Source organism: Mustela lutreola, chromosome 4 (assembly GCF_030435805.1).
Source record: "Mustela lutreola isolate mMusLut2 chromosome 4, mMusLut2.pri, whole genome shotgun sequence".
In the NCBI taxonomy this organism is placed as follows: Eukaryota; Metazoa; Chordata; class Mammalia; order Carnivora; family Mustelidae; genus Mustela; species Mustela lutreola.
In genome coordinates, this window is record NC_081293.1 from 53,098,505 (window position 1) to 53,115,077 (window position 16,573).

General features: G+C 34.8%; 1 protein-coding gene across 7 annotated transcripts in view; it reads left to right on the forward strand.

The window, feature by feature from the left end:
* Positions 1–16,573, forward strand: part of PPP3CB (protein phosphatase 3 catalytic subunit beta) — a 54,831-nt gene that overhangs the window by 28,693 nt on the left and 9,565 nt on the right. For 4 of the 7 annotated variants that reach the window (XM_059169931.1, XM_059169932.1, XM_059169928.1 and 1 more), the window contains exon 10: positions 10,028–10,105. In XM_059169931.1, coding sequence (XP_059025914.1) covers positions 10,028–10,105 — 78 coding nt within the window. Of the gene's footprint in view, positions 1–10,027; positions 10,106–14,664; positions 14,692–16,573 lie in introns of all 7 variants that reach the window. The other 3 variants (XM_059169930.1, XM_059169926.1, XM_059169927.1) reach the window with 1 other exon arrangement.

The following is a 16,573-nucleotide window of genomic DNA, read 5'->3' on the forward strand; positions in this document are numbered from 1 at the left end:
TAAATAAATAAAATCTTTTTAAAAAGAAAGAAATAGAGATAATAGCTTCTCTTAACTAATGCACCTATCAAAAACCAGGACATCATAGAATTTTAGAACTAATAGTGAACTTAATAATCATGTAGTCTGGCTCCTTTTGAGAGATGAGAAAATTTAATCTAGTTTCTGTGGATATATCATAAGTGAAGATGGTGAATCAGGTTTCTATATGCTCCTATATTTGAAATCTGCTACTACGTAATCTTTTGTTCTTTTTTTGCCACTCTAAATCATCTTATAAGATGAGGAAGTATTCAGACCTTTTGACCAGTTTTGTTTTTTTCCTGTGGATCTTCTCCAAATTATTCATGTCTTTCTAAAAATGTGAAGCTTGGATTTGAATATGTACACAAATAGAATCCTAACCAATGTTGAGCACAGTAAGGTTTTTTTCACTCTTTGCATATTTTTCCATTTTAATATCTGTTAGTTGTTTATACAGCCTAACTAGTTGATTCTAATGAAAATTTTCTTTTGTTGTGAATAGCAAATGACATCTCATTTGTTCCACTTTGAAATAGCCAGTTTGACTCTGATCTAGTCTCTGAAAAGCAACTGACCTAAGCCAGAGGCTTCTTTAGAGACTGATTTAATCCTAAAGTTAGATGAAATCTGTAGTTTTTAACCTTTTAGAGGCTTTGCTTTTTTTTAAAGATTTATGTATTTATTTGAGAGAAAGAGTGTGTGTGAGGGTGCATGTGCGCAAGTTCAGGGATGGGGAGAGGGAGAGAATCCTCAAGCAGACTGCTAAGCATGGAGCATGTTGTGGGGCTAGATCTCATAACCCTGAGATCATGACCTGAGCTGAACTTGATGTTTAACTTAACCAACTTAACTGACTGAGCCACCCAGGCACACCTGGGGCTTTTTATTTCTTTTTCTTTATCTTTAAAAAAAAAATCCTATGTTGGAAAATTTCCACCATGCACAAAGGCCGAGTGAATAATATGGTGAATTGCTGTGTACCAGTTACTCAGCTCCAACATTTATGAAATCATGGCCAACGTTGTGTCATTTATATCTCCATCCACTACTCCCCACCCTACACTTTAATTATTTTGGGTCATATTTCAGCTATTTCTTTTATAGCTCTAAATAGCTATAAACATTTTATATAGCTATAAATATTTTAGAATGAATCTCTAAAAGGTAAGGACTCTTTCTTATTATTAAAGTAACTACACAAAAAACTTTTATTAATTTCTTAACACATACCTTTTTGAGAATCTGATTAAAGTTACGGACTTTTGTCCCAGAAAAATTCATACACAAATACATGTATATTTGTACATAAACATAACATTGTCAGGGTGGTTGTAGATCTGAAGTGAATTGGTAACCTCCCTCAGGTTTACTGATCCCAATTTAAGAACTCTGTTCTAGAGGATCCAATATAGTGTGATCTTCCATAGAAGGTCATACATGTAAGATTTATTCATTTAGTAGATTTTTTGGGGGGAAGTCTGTTTTATTCAAGTTACTAAAGATACAAAAACACAAGTAAGATATAGGTCTTTACAGGTTAATAGAGGACTTAAGATACATAAATAATAACAAAAATATAATATTAGGTAAGTGCTCCTAGAGAAATACAGTTTTATCGGAATTGAGAGGAGGGGTTGATTCTATTTATTGAAGGGATCAAAGTAGCATTTGAACCAACGCTTGAAGAATGGTGGAATTGGAATCGTGCTGGTAGATATGGGCGAGAGAATTCTAGGTAAGAGAACTTTCTAAGCCTGAGTCAGAAAGCAAGAGAGTGTAAGACCACTAACAAGTGTTGAGGGGTTTAGATTGATTTACAGTTAAGATGTATGAAGGACAATAGTAGAAAAAGAATGAAAAGTTAAATCGGGACTAGATGATGAGGATCTTGATCACCACGCAGAGTTTGGAGCTTTGATAAATGGTGGGAAGCAACTGAAACAGAATACGACCATGATAGTCATTCAGAAAAATTGGTGAAATGGACTGGAAGAAAGACTCAAAATTGAGAGACCTGTTACGAAGCTCCATTAAGACTCAAGTGGATATATAATGAAGCCCTGGTAGCATGAGAAATAGAGAGCAAGGGAGAACTAAAGAGGTAAAATCAGTAAGACTTAACAAGATTGCATGCTGCAGGGGAAGGAATGGTTGAAGATGACTTGGATATTTTAAGTCTGGTGATGATATTGCCATTAACACTCTCTGATGAAAACCTGCTATTTTAGCAACCCTTCACTCCAGTTGTAGCTGCTCTTGGTCTTCACTGGGATTGCTTGGGTTGGCCTTTGACCATATCATTTTCTTATTAGTCAGATCCCTCCTTGCCTCTCAACATACCTTCAGATTCCTTTCTCTCTCTTTTTTTTTTCCTACTTCACTTATCTTATAAATCTGAGCCCCAGTAAATGCAACCATCCATTTTCTCCATTCTCACAGCCAGAGTATAGAGCACTGCTAGCGATACTTACATAGCCTTATGCAGTGGTATCACCCTTTGATTGCTAGCATTGGCTGAGCTCTTGACAGTACCCCAAAATTCTTTGTGTCACTAGTCTTCTTCCTTTACCCTTAGGATATATTCTCAACTTAATTTTTTTTTCTCTTAAACATTCTTTTTGTAGCCATTTCTCTTACTCTCAGAAGAAACATTTACTACTAGTGGGAGTTTTCTCCATTTATTGTTCCCTTGCTTTATAAACTGCACTCATCTTGAATTCTGATCTTGTTGAAGAGGTGACCCTTCCATTTAGAGCTAGAACTACTACTACTTCTTCTTCTTATTCTTCTTCTCTTCTTCTTTTTCCTTAAGATTTTATTTATTTATTTGACAGAGAGAGATCACAAGTAGGCAGAGAGGCAGCAGAGATAGAAGGGGTAGCAGGCTCCCTGCTGAGCAGAGAGCCCGATGCGGGGCTTGATCCCAGCACCCTGAGATCATGATCCAAGCCAAAGGCAGGGCTTAACCCACTGAGCCATCCAGGCGCTCCATGGGGGCTAGAACTTCTAACTTGACTCTGGATTCCATTATGCTTCTACTTTTTTAGGAACCTTGTTTGATCTGTTAGGTCTTCTGTGTCTTCAAACTCTCTCTACTAAGTTTATATAAATTGTTCAAATCCATCTGATCTTTATTTTAAAGATAAATAACATTTCCCCCATTTGTTATTTTTCCTTATCTACTACTATGCTATTACTTTCTTGCCTTTCCTTTAGAGGATGAAAAGTGCTATATGCCTAAAAGCTACTATTTATTATTCATAAATGACTTCTTGTAGTTTTGAAGATAAACCTTAACCTGTCGCCAAGGTCTTTGGATCTTCCTACTTTCTCTTTAGTCTCATTTCTCTCCTTCTTGTCTTAGTCTCTGTTTCTAGCCGTAACACAGCATAACTGATTCCTGAATATGTTATGCTCAATTAAGTTTCATGTCTTCCTAATTTGTCTTTATTTTTTCAAAACAGTTTTACTGAGATATAGTTTATGTCCCATATAGTTAACCTGTTTAAGTCCTACAATTCAGTGGTTTTTAGTATATTTGTGGAGTTGTACAATGGTCATTACAGTAATTTTTGAAACATTTCTATCATCCTTCCCAAGAAGCCCTGTGTCCTTAGCAGTCACTCCCCATTTCCTCCTACCTCTCCTTGCTGGCCCTAGGCAACTGTTTTGCCTAATTTGGACATTTCATGTAAGATAATTTGTGATATTTTGTGACTAGCAACTTTCTATAATGTAGTCAAGGTTTATCCATGTTTTAGTAATTTGTTCCTCTTTGTGACCAAATAATATTCTATTATATGTATATACCACTTTAAAAAAAATTTAGTCTATTTTTTTTTTAAGATTTTATTTATTTATTTGCCAGAGAGGGAGAGCGAGAGCACACACACAGGCAGAGTGGCAAGCAGAGGCAGAGAGAGAAGCAGACTCCCCGCTGAGCAAGGAGCCCGATGTGAGACTCGATCCCAGGACCCTAGGATCATGACCTGAGCCAAAGGCAATGGCTTAACCAACTGAGCCACCCAGGTGTTCCTGGATAGACCACTTTTAAAATAGAAAATTTATTTTGGGTGAGGAGGGTAAAGAAAAGTTTAATTGTAGTGTAGTTAATAATCAGTGCTACATTAGTTTCAGGTGTACAATATAGTGATCAACAGTCCCTTTTACTATTCAGTGCTCATCAAGATAAGTGTGGTCTTAATCCCCTTCACCTGTTTTACCTGTTGTCCTCTCCCCCCTAGCCCCACCAGCCACCTTCTGTCTGGTAACCATTAATTTGTTTTCTATAGTTAAGAGTCTGTGTTTTGGTTTTTGCTTTTTTTCCTTTGTTCATTTGTTTTATTTCTTAAACTCGACATATGGGTCTTTCTCTGATTGGCTTATTTCACTTAGCATTATAGTCTCTAAATTCATTCATGTTGTTGCAAATGGCAAGATGTCATTCTTTTTTATAACTGGATAATATTCCATTGTGTATATTTGTGTGTGTTTGTATATTTATACTTATTTATCCATTCATCTGTCGAGGGACACGGGCTGCTTCCATAATTTGGCTGTTGTAAATAATGTTGCTGTAAACATAGGGGGGCAGGTATCCCTTTGTATTAGTGTTTTTGCATTTTGGGGGTACTCAGTAGTGCGATTACTAGATTGTAGAGTAGTTCAATTTTTAACTTTTTGAGGAACCTCAATACTCCACCGTGGCTGCACCAGTTTGCAATTCCCATTAGCAATTTAAGAGGGTTCCTTTTTCTGTGTGTCCTCACCAACACATGTCGTTTCTTGTGTTTTTGATATTAGCTTTCTGACAGTTATGAGGTGATATCTCCTGTAGTTTTGATTTGCATTTCCCTGATGATGAATGATGTTGAGCATCTTTTCATGTGTCTGTTGGCCATCTGGATGTCTTCTTTGGAGAAATATGTTTATATCTTCTGCTCATTTTTTAATTGGATTTTTTGGGGTTTTTTAGGTGTTGAATTATATAAGTTCTTTATATATACTAGCCCTTTATCAGATATGTAATTTGCATATATCTTCTCTCACTGAGTAGGATTGTGGGTTTAATCTGCATTTCCCTGATGATGAGTGATATTGTATACCACATTTTGTTTATCCATTCATTATCTGCAAAACATTTGATTACTTCCACTTTTTAACTATTATCAATAATGCTGCAATGAACATTCATGTACAAGTTTTTGTTTGAAAATGTGTTTATTTTCGTATGTGTAGACCTGGGAGTCACATGGTAACTCTATGTTTAACCTTTTGAGGTCTGTTTTTCAGAGCAGCTATATAGTCCCACTGGCATTGCACAACAGTGCCATTTTTTTCAAATTCTTGCCAACATTTGTAATTGTGTATTTTTTATTAGAGCCATCATATTGGATGTGAAGTTGTATCTCATGGTTTTGATTTGCATTTCCCTAATGAATGATGGTGTTGAGTATACTTGTATGTGCTTATTGGCCATTTGCTTATCTTCTTTGAAGAAATGTTTATTTAAATAATGTGTTTATTAGAAAAATTTTTTTTTTAGAAAAAGAATTTTTAATTGAAGTATAGTTGGCATACAATATTAGTTTCAGGTGTACATCATAGTGATTTGACAATTTGACAATTATATACATTATGAAAAGCTTATCATAAATACAGTTAACTACCTATCACCATACAAAGCTATTACAATATTATTGAGTATATTCCCTGTGCTGCACTTTTCATCCCTATGACTTATTTCTTTTATAACTCTGGCAGTATGTACTTCTTAATCCCTTTCACCTATCTTGCCTATCTCCCATCCCCTCTCTGCCAATGATGAGTTTCTTCTCTGTATTTATGAGTCTCTTTCTGTTTTTTAGATTCTATGCACACGTGAAATAGCATGATATTTGTCTTTTCTGTCTGACTTATTTCAGTTAGTATAACATCCCATACATTTATCTATTTTGGAGAAGATTTCCATGTTGGCAAGATTTCATTCTTTTTTTTTATGGCTGAGTAATATTTCACTGTGTATACATACCACATCTTCTTTAAACTTTCATCTATCAGTGGACACTTAGATTGTTTCTATATATTGGCTATTTAAAATAATGCTGCAGTAAACATAAGAGTACATATATTTTTTTGAATTTGTGTTTGTTTTCTTCAGGTAAGTCCTTGGAAGTAGAATTACTGGATCATATAGTATTTCTGTTTTTATTTTTTTGAGGAATCTCCATACTGTTTTCCATAGTGACTGCACCAGTTTGCATTCCTCCCAGTAGTGCATGAGTTCCCTTTTCTCTACATTTTTGCCAATACTTGCTGCTTATCTTTTTGATAACAAGCCTTTCTGACTAGTGTGAAGTAATATTTCATTATGGTTTTGATTTGTATTTCCCTGATGGTTAGTGATTGTGAACATCTTTTCAAGTGTCTGTTGGCCATCTGTTTGTCTTTTTCGGAAAAATATTTATTCAAGTCCTCTGCCCATTTTTTAATAGGATTGTTTGGGGTTTTGGTGTTGAGTTGTATGAGTTCTTTATATATTTTAGATACTAACCTCTCATTGGATATATCATTTGCAAATATCTTCTCCATTCAGTAGGTTGCTTTTTCATTTTTTTCTTAAAGATTTTGTTTGTCAGAGAGGGAGAGCACAAGCAGGGGGAGTTGGAGAGGGAGAAGGAGGCTCCCTACTGGGCAGCCCCCCTCCATGTGAGACTTGATCCCAGGACCCTGAGATCATGATCTGAGCTGAAGGCAGATGCCCAAATGACTGAGCCACGCAGGCGTTCTGGTTGCCTTTTCATTTTGTTGATGGGTTCCTTCACTGTGCAAAAGCTTTTTAGTTTGCTATAGTCCTGATTGTTTATTTTTGCTTTTGTTTCTGTTGCTTGAGGAGAGAACTAGAAAAATACTGCTAAGGCCAATCTCTAAGAGTTTGCTGGCTATTTTCTTTGAGTTTTATGGTTTCAGGTCTGTCTTTTAGGTCTTTAATCCATTTTGAGCTTATTTTTTGTATATGGTATAAAAAAGAGGTCCAGTTTCTTTCTTTCTTTTTTTTTTTTTTTTGCATGTAGCTTTCCAGTTTTCCCAACATCGTTTATTCAAGAGACACTCTTCTCTATCATGTATTCTTGTCTCATTTTTTATAGATTAATTGACAGTATAAGCATGGATTTATTCCTAGGCTTTCTATGCTGTTTCATTGGTCTGTATGTCTTTTTTGTGCCAGTACCATTCTGTTTGATTATCATAGCCTTGAAGTATATAGGCCATTTGTTTATCTTCTTTGAAGAAACATTCATTTAAATCTTGTGTTTATTTTTAAAGTGGTTTTCTTTTTATCTCCTTTTTTTTTTAATCACTGAGTTGTAAGAGTTCCTTGTGTATTCTAGGTGCAAGTTCCTTATAAGATATATCATTTGTAAGTATTTCTCCTTGTTCCTTGAGTTGTCTTCACTTTCTTGATGGTGTCCTTTGAAGCATAAGAGTTTTAAATTTTGATGAATTCCACATTCAGAATTTGATGAATTTATTTTTTTTGTTGTTGCATGTGTTTTGGGGATCATGTTTAATAAACTGTTGCCCAATCCAAACTAATGATTTTCCTCTATGATATCTTCTAAGACTTTTATAGTTTAACTTTTATATGAAGGCCTTTGATCTTTTTTGTTTTTGTTTTTGAGAGAGAGAGAGACAGTTGGAAGAGTGAGGGTAAGGGGCAGATGGAGAGGGAGAGAGAGAATCCCAAGCAGGCTCCATATCCAGTACAGAGCCAGATGTGAGACTCAGCCTCACAACCCTGAGATCTTGAGCTGAGCTAATCTGAAATCAAGAGTTGGACACTTAATCGACTAAACCACCCAGGTTCTCTGGTCTTTGTTTCATTTTTAGTTAATATTTGTATATGGTGTATAGTGAGGGGTTCAGCTTCATCCTTTTGCATGTGAATATTCAGTTGTCCCAGCCCCAGTTGTTGAAAAGACTGTTTTTTCCCACACTGAATTGTTTTGGAACCCTTGTTGAAAATCAGTTGAATTAAAATGTGAGGTTTCTGGACTCTTAGTTCTCTATAATGACTACTTCATACTTTTTCTAACCTATGATTAGAAAGCCTTATCTGCGCTCTCCACCTGACAAACTCCTATTGCATGATTCCTCTACCAGAAGCCTTTCTTTTCCCTATAGGTCTTTTTGTATAACTGCATTTTTATAGTATAGGGTTTATCACTTTACTGTGGTATGTGTGTGCATATATATATATCTGCATATAAATAACTCCTTTAGTAGTTAGTAAACTTCTGCAAGGTAGAGACAGGACCTTCTGTATCTGATTTCCAGTGCCTGGCATGTGGTGTGCTATTAATATATTTATAGGAGGAATAATAGGAGCAGTATTGAATTTTGTTTTGGATGTGTTCATTTCTAGGTATCATTAGGACATCCAGGGGCTAATATTTAATAGGCATTTTTATTTATTAATTGAAACTTGCTTATACCTTTCTTTTTTAAAATACTCATTTGTCAAATATTTATTGGATGCCTATTGTCTATCAATCACTGTATTAGACTCTGAGGTACAATAGTAAACAAAACATCATCCTGCATTTATGAAGCTTTCATTTTAGTAGGAGAAACACGCAATATTAAATGGCTGAAGATGGTTAGCAATAAAACCATCAGGGAAATCCGGAGGCTGAAGGAGAGGTCAACACTAGTGATACAGACTTCGGAATCATCTTCACAAAGGTGATACTTGAAACTGTATAGTTACAGATGGAATGGCCAGGAGCATATAAAATCACCAAAAGACTGTGGAGAGAGAGTCTTGAGAATATCTAAAGTTAGGGGGGAAATAGTCTGAAATGTAGGAAAACCAAAAGAGTAGAACCCTGCAAACTAAGGGAAAAATACATAGAATGGTAAAGGAGTAAGCCTAAGAAAGAACCACAGGTTCAGGTTGTTAGTCATTAGTAATCTTAAGAATTAAGTTTTAGGGAACCTGCTAGAGTCAGTTTTTAAAAAATTGAATTCTGGGTACTCCTTGGTGGCTTAGTTGATGAATCATCTGATGGGTCATGATCCCAGGGTTGTGACATCTGAGCCCCATATCCGGCTTCACACCAAAAGTGGAGCCTGCTTAGGATTCTCTCTCCTCCCTCTGACCCTCCCCACCCATGCTCTTGCTCTTAAAAAAATAGTAATAATAATAATTCTAGAGCTTTTTTGAAACAGTGAAACTGTGCTGTGACTTTTTTCTTACTCTGTAAGGAAATGCTATATCCATAGATGAAGAATTTAAATGTATACATTTTGATGTTATTCATGTCTGGGGGGCTTCATTTTTTGTGTAGAATCTCTCTAAGACTTGTAATCCATTAAATTTCTTTCATTTTTAAGACTTTGTGTTTTGTTTGTTTTTTTTAAGATTTTATTTATTTGAGACAGAAAAAGAGAGAGCACGTGAGCAGAGGAAAGGGCAGAGAGGGAGAAAGAGGAAGAGGGAAAGAATCCCAAGTAGACTCCGTGCTGAGCTTGGAGCCCAACTTGAGGCTCAGTCTCAAGACCCCGAGGAGTGCCTGGGTGGTTCAGTGGGTTAAAACTCCGCCTTCGGCTCAGGTCATGATCTCAGGGTCCTGTGATCAAGCCGCCTATGGGGTCAGCATGGAGCCTGTTTCCCCCTCCCCCTCTGCCTGCCTGTTTGACTGCTTGTGATCTATCTCTTTCCCTGTCAAATAAATAAATAAAATCTTAAAAAAAAAAAAAAAAAAACCCTGAGATCATGATGTGAGCCAAAACAGAGTTGGATGCTTAACTGACTTCAGCCACGCACATGCCCCAAACCTTGGTATTTTTTTAGTTTCTTCATTCTTGCTATCAGAATGTATGTCTTCTTGGGTTAAAAATCATTGACCATTGTATGAATAACTGGTATGTGTACTTATAGACAGTTGAATTTGGTCCACTAACTTGTAACTGTTCTTTTTCTTTTTTCATTTTTGATTAGTGACAGAAATGTTGGTAAATGTTCTGAGTATTTGCTCTGATGATGAACTGATGACTGAAGGTGAAGACCAGTTTGATGGTATGATTTTTCATTTTACTATTTTTTTTATTGTGAAATGGTATCTTTTAACTGCCCAGCTTCAATACACACTCTTTTGTGATCAAATGTAGTTATTGTTCTCAAATGGCTATGCCAATTGATAAGAGTCAAGACATTTTCTTAGATACTGTTTAAGATTTTTTCTTAGCGATTTTACCTTTTTTCAGTTGGTATGGGGAAGATGAATTTTGGGAAAAGGGAAATTTGGAAGAACAGAAGGAAAGGAAAATTGAAAGTACTAAAGAATGTGGTTCTTCATGAATATGGACACTGCTTAGAGGGAGAATAAAAATGCTTTTTGTTTCATTGGTACATTGTTTCTTCTTAGTGCATCAGAAACATACCAGAACCCCCAGTGTTGTTGTCACTGTTTTTTTCCCAAAAACTCAAGTAGGCTGTTCCCAACCTATGAGTGGTTGTGTTCTACAAGACCACTTACTGGTTTAATTTGATTTTCAGAAGCATCTTTTCCATAGAAACAAGGTTAAATATGGCTGTTTGCTCTTCTGTAAGCCAACCAGTGCACTGATGTACATTTATAGTATAATTTAATACCATAAAAACAAAATTCCTTTTATTTTTATGTCTTGAAATTTTTATTTAAAACTTTAATTTAAAACTTTTTAAATATTTTTTAAACTTTAAGTCATTGAGAAACAGAAACGTAAACATCTTAAAGCTGAGAACTATTTATTTCCTTCTATATGCTGCTCACATCTTTGTTGCAGCATTCTTTTAATAGTTGTAATCCGTATGTAATTGTTTCCATATATTAAACATGGTCTACATTTTGGTACAACTTAATAGCTACATATTTCTAAGTATATTAATATACCATAATTTTCATAGTTAATCTCGTGTTTTTGTCATTTGCGTTGCTTTCAGTTGTCCTTATTATGAATAGCATGCAATGCATATGTTTATACAATAGTTTTTTTCTTGGGATAAATATCTTGAAGAGAATTATGGACTTAAATATGTGTTTTAGCTTCCTTATTTTAGCTATGAACTGCCAGATTACTTTGCAGAAGAATTGGACCAATAACGAAGTACTTTTAGCAATGAATCCATTGACCTCTTTCTCCACAGTCCCAGCTCATTGAGTTTTGGTCATTTTTACTTATTTTGCTTGGTAGCTACGTAGTAGTGAACTACACTTGGTTTAACTTAAGATTTCTTTGATTTCCTAATGATTTTTAATTTAAAAAAATTACTGTCTACTTTTTCAAGTGTATAAACTGTATATCTTATTTGACTACTTAATTAAGTACAATCTGAGTAAAAGCTATTTAGAAATTTCTCTGCTTGCAAACAGATTTAATTCTTAAACACTTTTGTAAGCCCATTTGTTAAAAGTACAAAGTGACTGTACAAGTGTCTCCTACTGCCATCTGTTGGTGGCAAGCAAAGATACGCTTTTTTTTTGTTAACTGAGTAAGTTTTTTTTGGTTAACTGAAATAAATTATATCCATTCGTTTTTAGTTTCGATAATAGGCCTTAGTGAATAATATTTTTTTATTTTAGTTCTCCTTTTGTTTGTGTGGAAGTTTTAGCTCTACCATATTTCATTGTATTTGTCTTTTATGTAAAATTTTTAAGTAGTTGCAGTTAAATACTTTTTCCCTATTCTGCCACCTTTTCCCTTTTCTCTTGTTAGACTAGGTCTGGGTTCAGACTCTAGTTTCTCATAGTTGTTATATGACCTCAGGCAAATTTTTTAGCTTCTGAGTCTTATTTTTTTTATCTTCAAAATGAAGATAATGGTACCTACTTCATAATCTTACAGGTGTTGATATAATGACTGAAATAATTTTTGGTTCATAGTTTACTTATTTCTTCAGATAAAGTTTTCTGTTGTATGTCAAATTCTGTGAAATATCAAGTAATAGTTTTAATCGGTATCTCATTAAATCTATATCTGCATCTAGGAAGTTTTTATTTTATTGTTCCAGTTTTTATTATATGTGCTGCCGAAGTGGGCACTAGGAAGTTTTAATATTTACTTCTCTAAACTCAGATCAAGATCTCTTGCTCTATATAATTAGTTCATCTACTATAATTACTACATTTAATATATTTAATGTACAGTTATTCCATTTAAAAATCACATAGTTTTTCTCTGAAAAAATCTGTTATTGTCAAGTTAAATTAATACTATAGGATTTTATATCCTTATTACAACTGGTGTCTTTTAACATATATTCTGTGTGTAAGGTATATATTATATACTTGTGGGTTTATCTTATGACAACTTGGATCAGCAGAATTATTTCCTACAGTAATTTTTATTTAGTTCTCCTTAACTTTTAAAAATGTCATTTGCATAAGGCTGATACTGTTATTTATTTTTCTACATTTTACTTTTATTTTTTAATTTTTAAAAATTTGTATCAATATCATTAATAGTGATTTTTTTTAAATGTATTTTAAGTAGTAATGACAGGTAATGCTTTAGTCCTCTTCCTATAAAAAAAAATTTCCTTGTTAAGTCCGTTACATTTGGTTTAGATACTTACGATTTATACGAGGACAGTGGCTGAATCACTTGGGATTCAACCAGGAATATGTATAAAATTTTACTACATTCCAAATGAGATTTTATGTATCTAATTAACATTTTCCTCTCAGTGATAAATTATGCTTATTTATCCACTTGTCATATCATTCTTTCACTCCAAAGATGAATTAAGTTTGCTCATTAAAGAGATTTTGTAGCTGTGTAATTTTGGAGAAGTTAACTTAACCTCCCAGGATCTTTTCATCCATGGATTGAAGGAGTAGAAAGGAAATAATTTTAAAATTTGGTAAGCTGTCATTTATGACAGTGTTTCTGTGTGAAAATACACTGAGTTCCAGCTTTGAATACTAGAAATAGATCTCCCTTCACTGCCAACATAGCAGGTATAATTACTCCTCATTTGTTCACCCTTCCATACCAAATATTAGAAGTAGATACTCCAAGAAAATTTTAAGAATATGAATCTGGGAGTTTGTATGGAAGAATGAGAATGGCTTGGGGGAGACCATTGAGGAATGGAGGAATTGGGAGATTAGGGTAGATACTAGGATGGGATAGGGAAAAGAGCTGCTGGAACTGGGTTTATTTCCCTTCCTTAGTCATATTCCCATACTTCTTTCCCTTAACTCTGTATATCTTTTCTCCTTTCCTTTCACTATGATAGCATGCCTTTCATACTCTCCTTCCTTTTTTCCTGTTCAGCAGTAGAACCATTCAGTGAGCTGGGCACAGGGAGAAATCTGACTTAGAAAGAAAACTTGATGGTGTAGGTATTGTTGTGGAGGCAGAATAAGAGTTTAGCTTTTCTGTGGGGAAAGGGAGAGAGCAAGAATGGCGATATCCCAGTGGCAGGAAGGAAAGAATAGTTTTTGCATATTTAAGGTGAGATTGGTTGGGTAAAGGAGTAAGACTTAAGTGATGATCCTTGGTATTCTGCAGTGTTTAATGTATACGTGGAGTTATTTTTAAAGGCAAAAATTTGCCTTTAAACAAAACAATTTGCCTTCAAACAAAACATTGCATGTGTAAGTGCACAGAGCATTCCTTTTAGAGGTATTATTTAATCATTAAAGAAAATTTCTGAACACTGATTTCTGTGATATTTAGAATGCATACTGTTTTTTTCAGATATTTATCTTTTTTCTTGAGTTTGGTAAAGGAAATACAGAATCCACATGTGTTACAGTTTTACTAAACTAAAACTTTGCATTTCCTGTAATGGAATCATGTATCTTTGCATTAGAATGGAGGATATGGAAAGCTCAAATGAAACATTTCTGCTGCCTACTCTTAGAGCTATTACTTGCTTTGAAGCAGTCTGTTGCTATTTCTGCAAAAAGATGTCCCTCCAGCTCCCAGATTGGATTGGGAACGAAAGCACATACTGTTGATCCTGAGTATGTGCAAAAGTTCGAAATTATGTGTTCTTGTTATTATGGAGTGTGGGAGGCTTAGCCTTTCTGTTATTCTAAGTGGGTAAGATTTTCCATTGAGGTAGTTTATAAAGTTACCTACATTTTTCTGTATATACTACAGATTTTGCAGATGTTGGTGTCCTTGAAGAACCACATGAGTTTGTATGTCATTTGTGTCATTACCCTTCACTTAACATACTCCCATGGGTGACACATTTCCTTAGGGGTATCAGTATAAATGTGCGATTGTTGTTTGCACAGTCTTTTATCAGTCTTATGTGTTTTCACGTGTTTTTTTTTTTCTGTCCCTAATTTGTCTACTTTCATCAAATATTATAGTCATTCTGTCCATGATTTCTTCTGACCACATATCTTTTAAGAAATCTTTCCTTTAGAGTCCTACCCAGTGGCATCCCTCTTTTATTCACCAGATCCTACAGTACTACATTTTTCAAATTTCGAATATGAGGGCCTTCATTTTTCTCCCTTTCTTTCTACATTCATTCTTCAGTACCACTGCCAAGTTAAATCTCTATCTTTTTATTTGTCTCAACCACCTTTTCTCCATCATTCACTTCCTTTTTTCTGGACTCTCCATCTGAAGAACGGCTCATATATGGCAATAAAAAAGGTACAGACCAGACAGAGTAACACTGTTTTGAAATATGACTTCATAAGTTATCCTCATGTCCATGTAAGTTAGCACATTCATTGAGTACCATTTATGCAGAGTCCTTTTGGGCCTTGTGCAAATTTAGTGTAAGTGCTATCTGAGATAGAATTTGATGTTTTTAGAAGTCATATTCCAAGATATCTGTCTTTCTGTGCATGGAAATATTTTTCCCTCTTTTTCATTCCTCTTGATTTAAAATTTCATTCTTTTGCTTATTTGTAATGTTTTGTACTTTTCCCTGCATGATTAGGGGTGTTTGATTGTCTGTCTTATTCCCCAGAGTAATTTTACTGTGGACATTTACTTTACTATTATGCATGATGTGTTTGTAGACTGATTTAAAATCCTGACTTGTATAGTGTTTTTATATTCCAGTGATTTTTTAAACTTGAAATCAGTACAGTTTACATATTATTCAGTTTTACAGATATATAAATTAAGGCCGAAAATATGAATGTACCTCATTGCAGCCATCCTCTCCTATCCCCATACTCCTCTCCCCCAGTCTAGCTATTTTTAAAATTCCATCAATTTTAAATCAATGTTTATGTTAATTAATTCAAAGAAATCAGAGTTACCTTATGTCCTTGGACAAAACCATTAATAAACTTGGTTTTGTCATCTCTAAAATGAGGAGATTAAACTTTGCATTATTCCTAATGTCTCTTCAAATTCTAATGTTCTACGATGCTGGGACTTTTAGTAATTTTTTTTTTTGCATCTTAAAAATAGCTGCATAGTACCATAGCACCTACGCAGTTTTGAACTTGCAAGAGCTGTAGCTTCAGTGCTCATAATACTACCCTTTGGAGCATCATAAACATGGTCATGGAGCCTCTTTTCTCTAAAATATGTCTTTTGTTTTTGTCTTTGAAATTGGATTTCTTTTCTGTTTCCTTGCAGTAAGGTCCAGTCATCATCTTAGTTTTTAATTATATGGTATTTGTGGGCTGCTTGAATTTTAAATGAGATGCTCTACGCCAGAAAACTTAACGGTTGTTCAGACCTCTGTATATCTACAGCCCCTTTTAGTCTAGTCTTTTTAGCCTTTCTTTTACTTTCTCCTCAACCATGGTGCTTCTCTATGTGTTTTCATCATGCTGAAGCACAGCTCTAAGGAACCACACACACTCTTGGGTCCAGAGTGATTCTAGTTGCTGTATATGAGATAACAAGACTGGGCTGTTGTTGTTCTTTCTGGAGGCCAGGGGAAGGAAGATAGAACTTTTGAGTTTTTACTGAAGATCGAGTTATTATGTTCTATTATTCTCTTCTGTGTTGGTGATAGGCAATACAGCTAACCCTGTAGAGAGGAAACATGAGTGATCCTTTGGCCATGTTTTTTAGGGAATCTTTTCTCATTGCTCACTCTCCTTGTGTCATACTCATCTAGGGATGTAAGAACTATATATTTGCATGATCTTGAGGACATTTAGTTCATGAGGTTAAGATGTGCATTATAATTGATATGCTGGTATGGTCCTTAGTTCATCGTCATCTGCACAGTAGTTATCTCATACCATTGTTTTTAAACCCACTTTGAACAAGGAACTTACTCTGTCTTAGTAAGATGGGATATTTCCAGCCTGCATGTCAGAGGCTTTTATAACAGAAGCCTATACAGAGTTATTACCAATTCTTGTCTGTTAGTCTGCATGCATAGGCCCTCATGAGAATTAAAGACTATAGGATTGTTACCCTTTTTCCCCCCCTCTGGTTTGTGGTACAAGTTGGGTTCTAGTTTCTTTCCCATTGCTGTTTTAATGACTAGCAGTACTGTGAGAGTCATGTTTGTGGATTACTTTTCATTTGTATCTGTATCAGACCCCAGTATTAGACC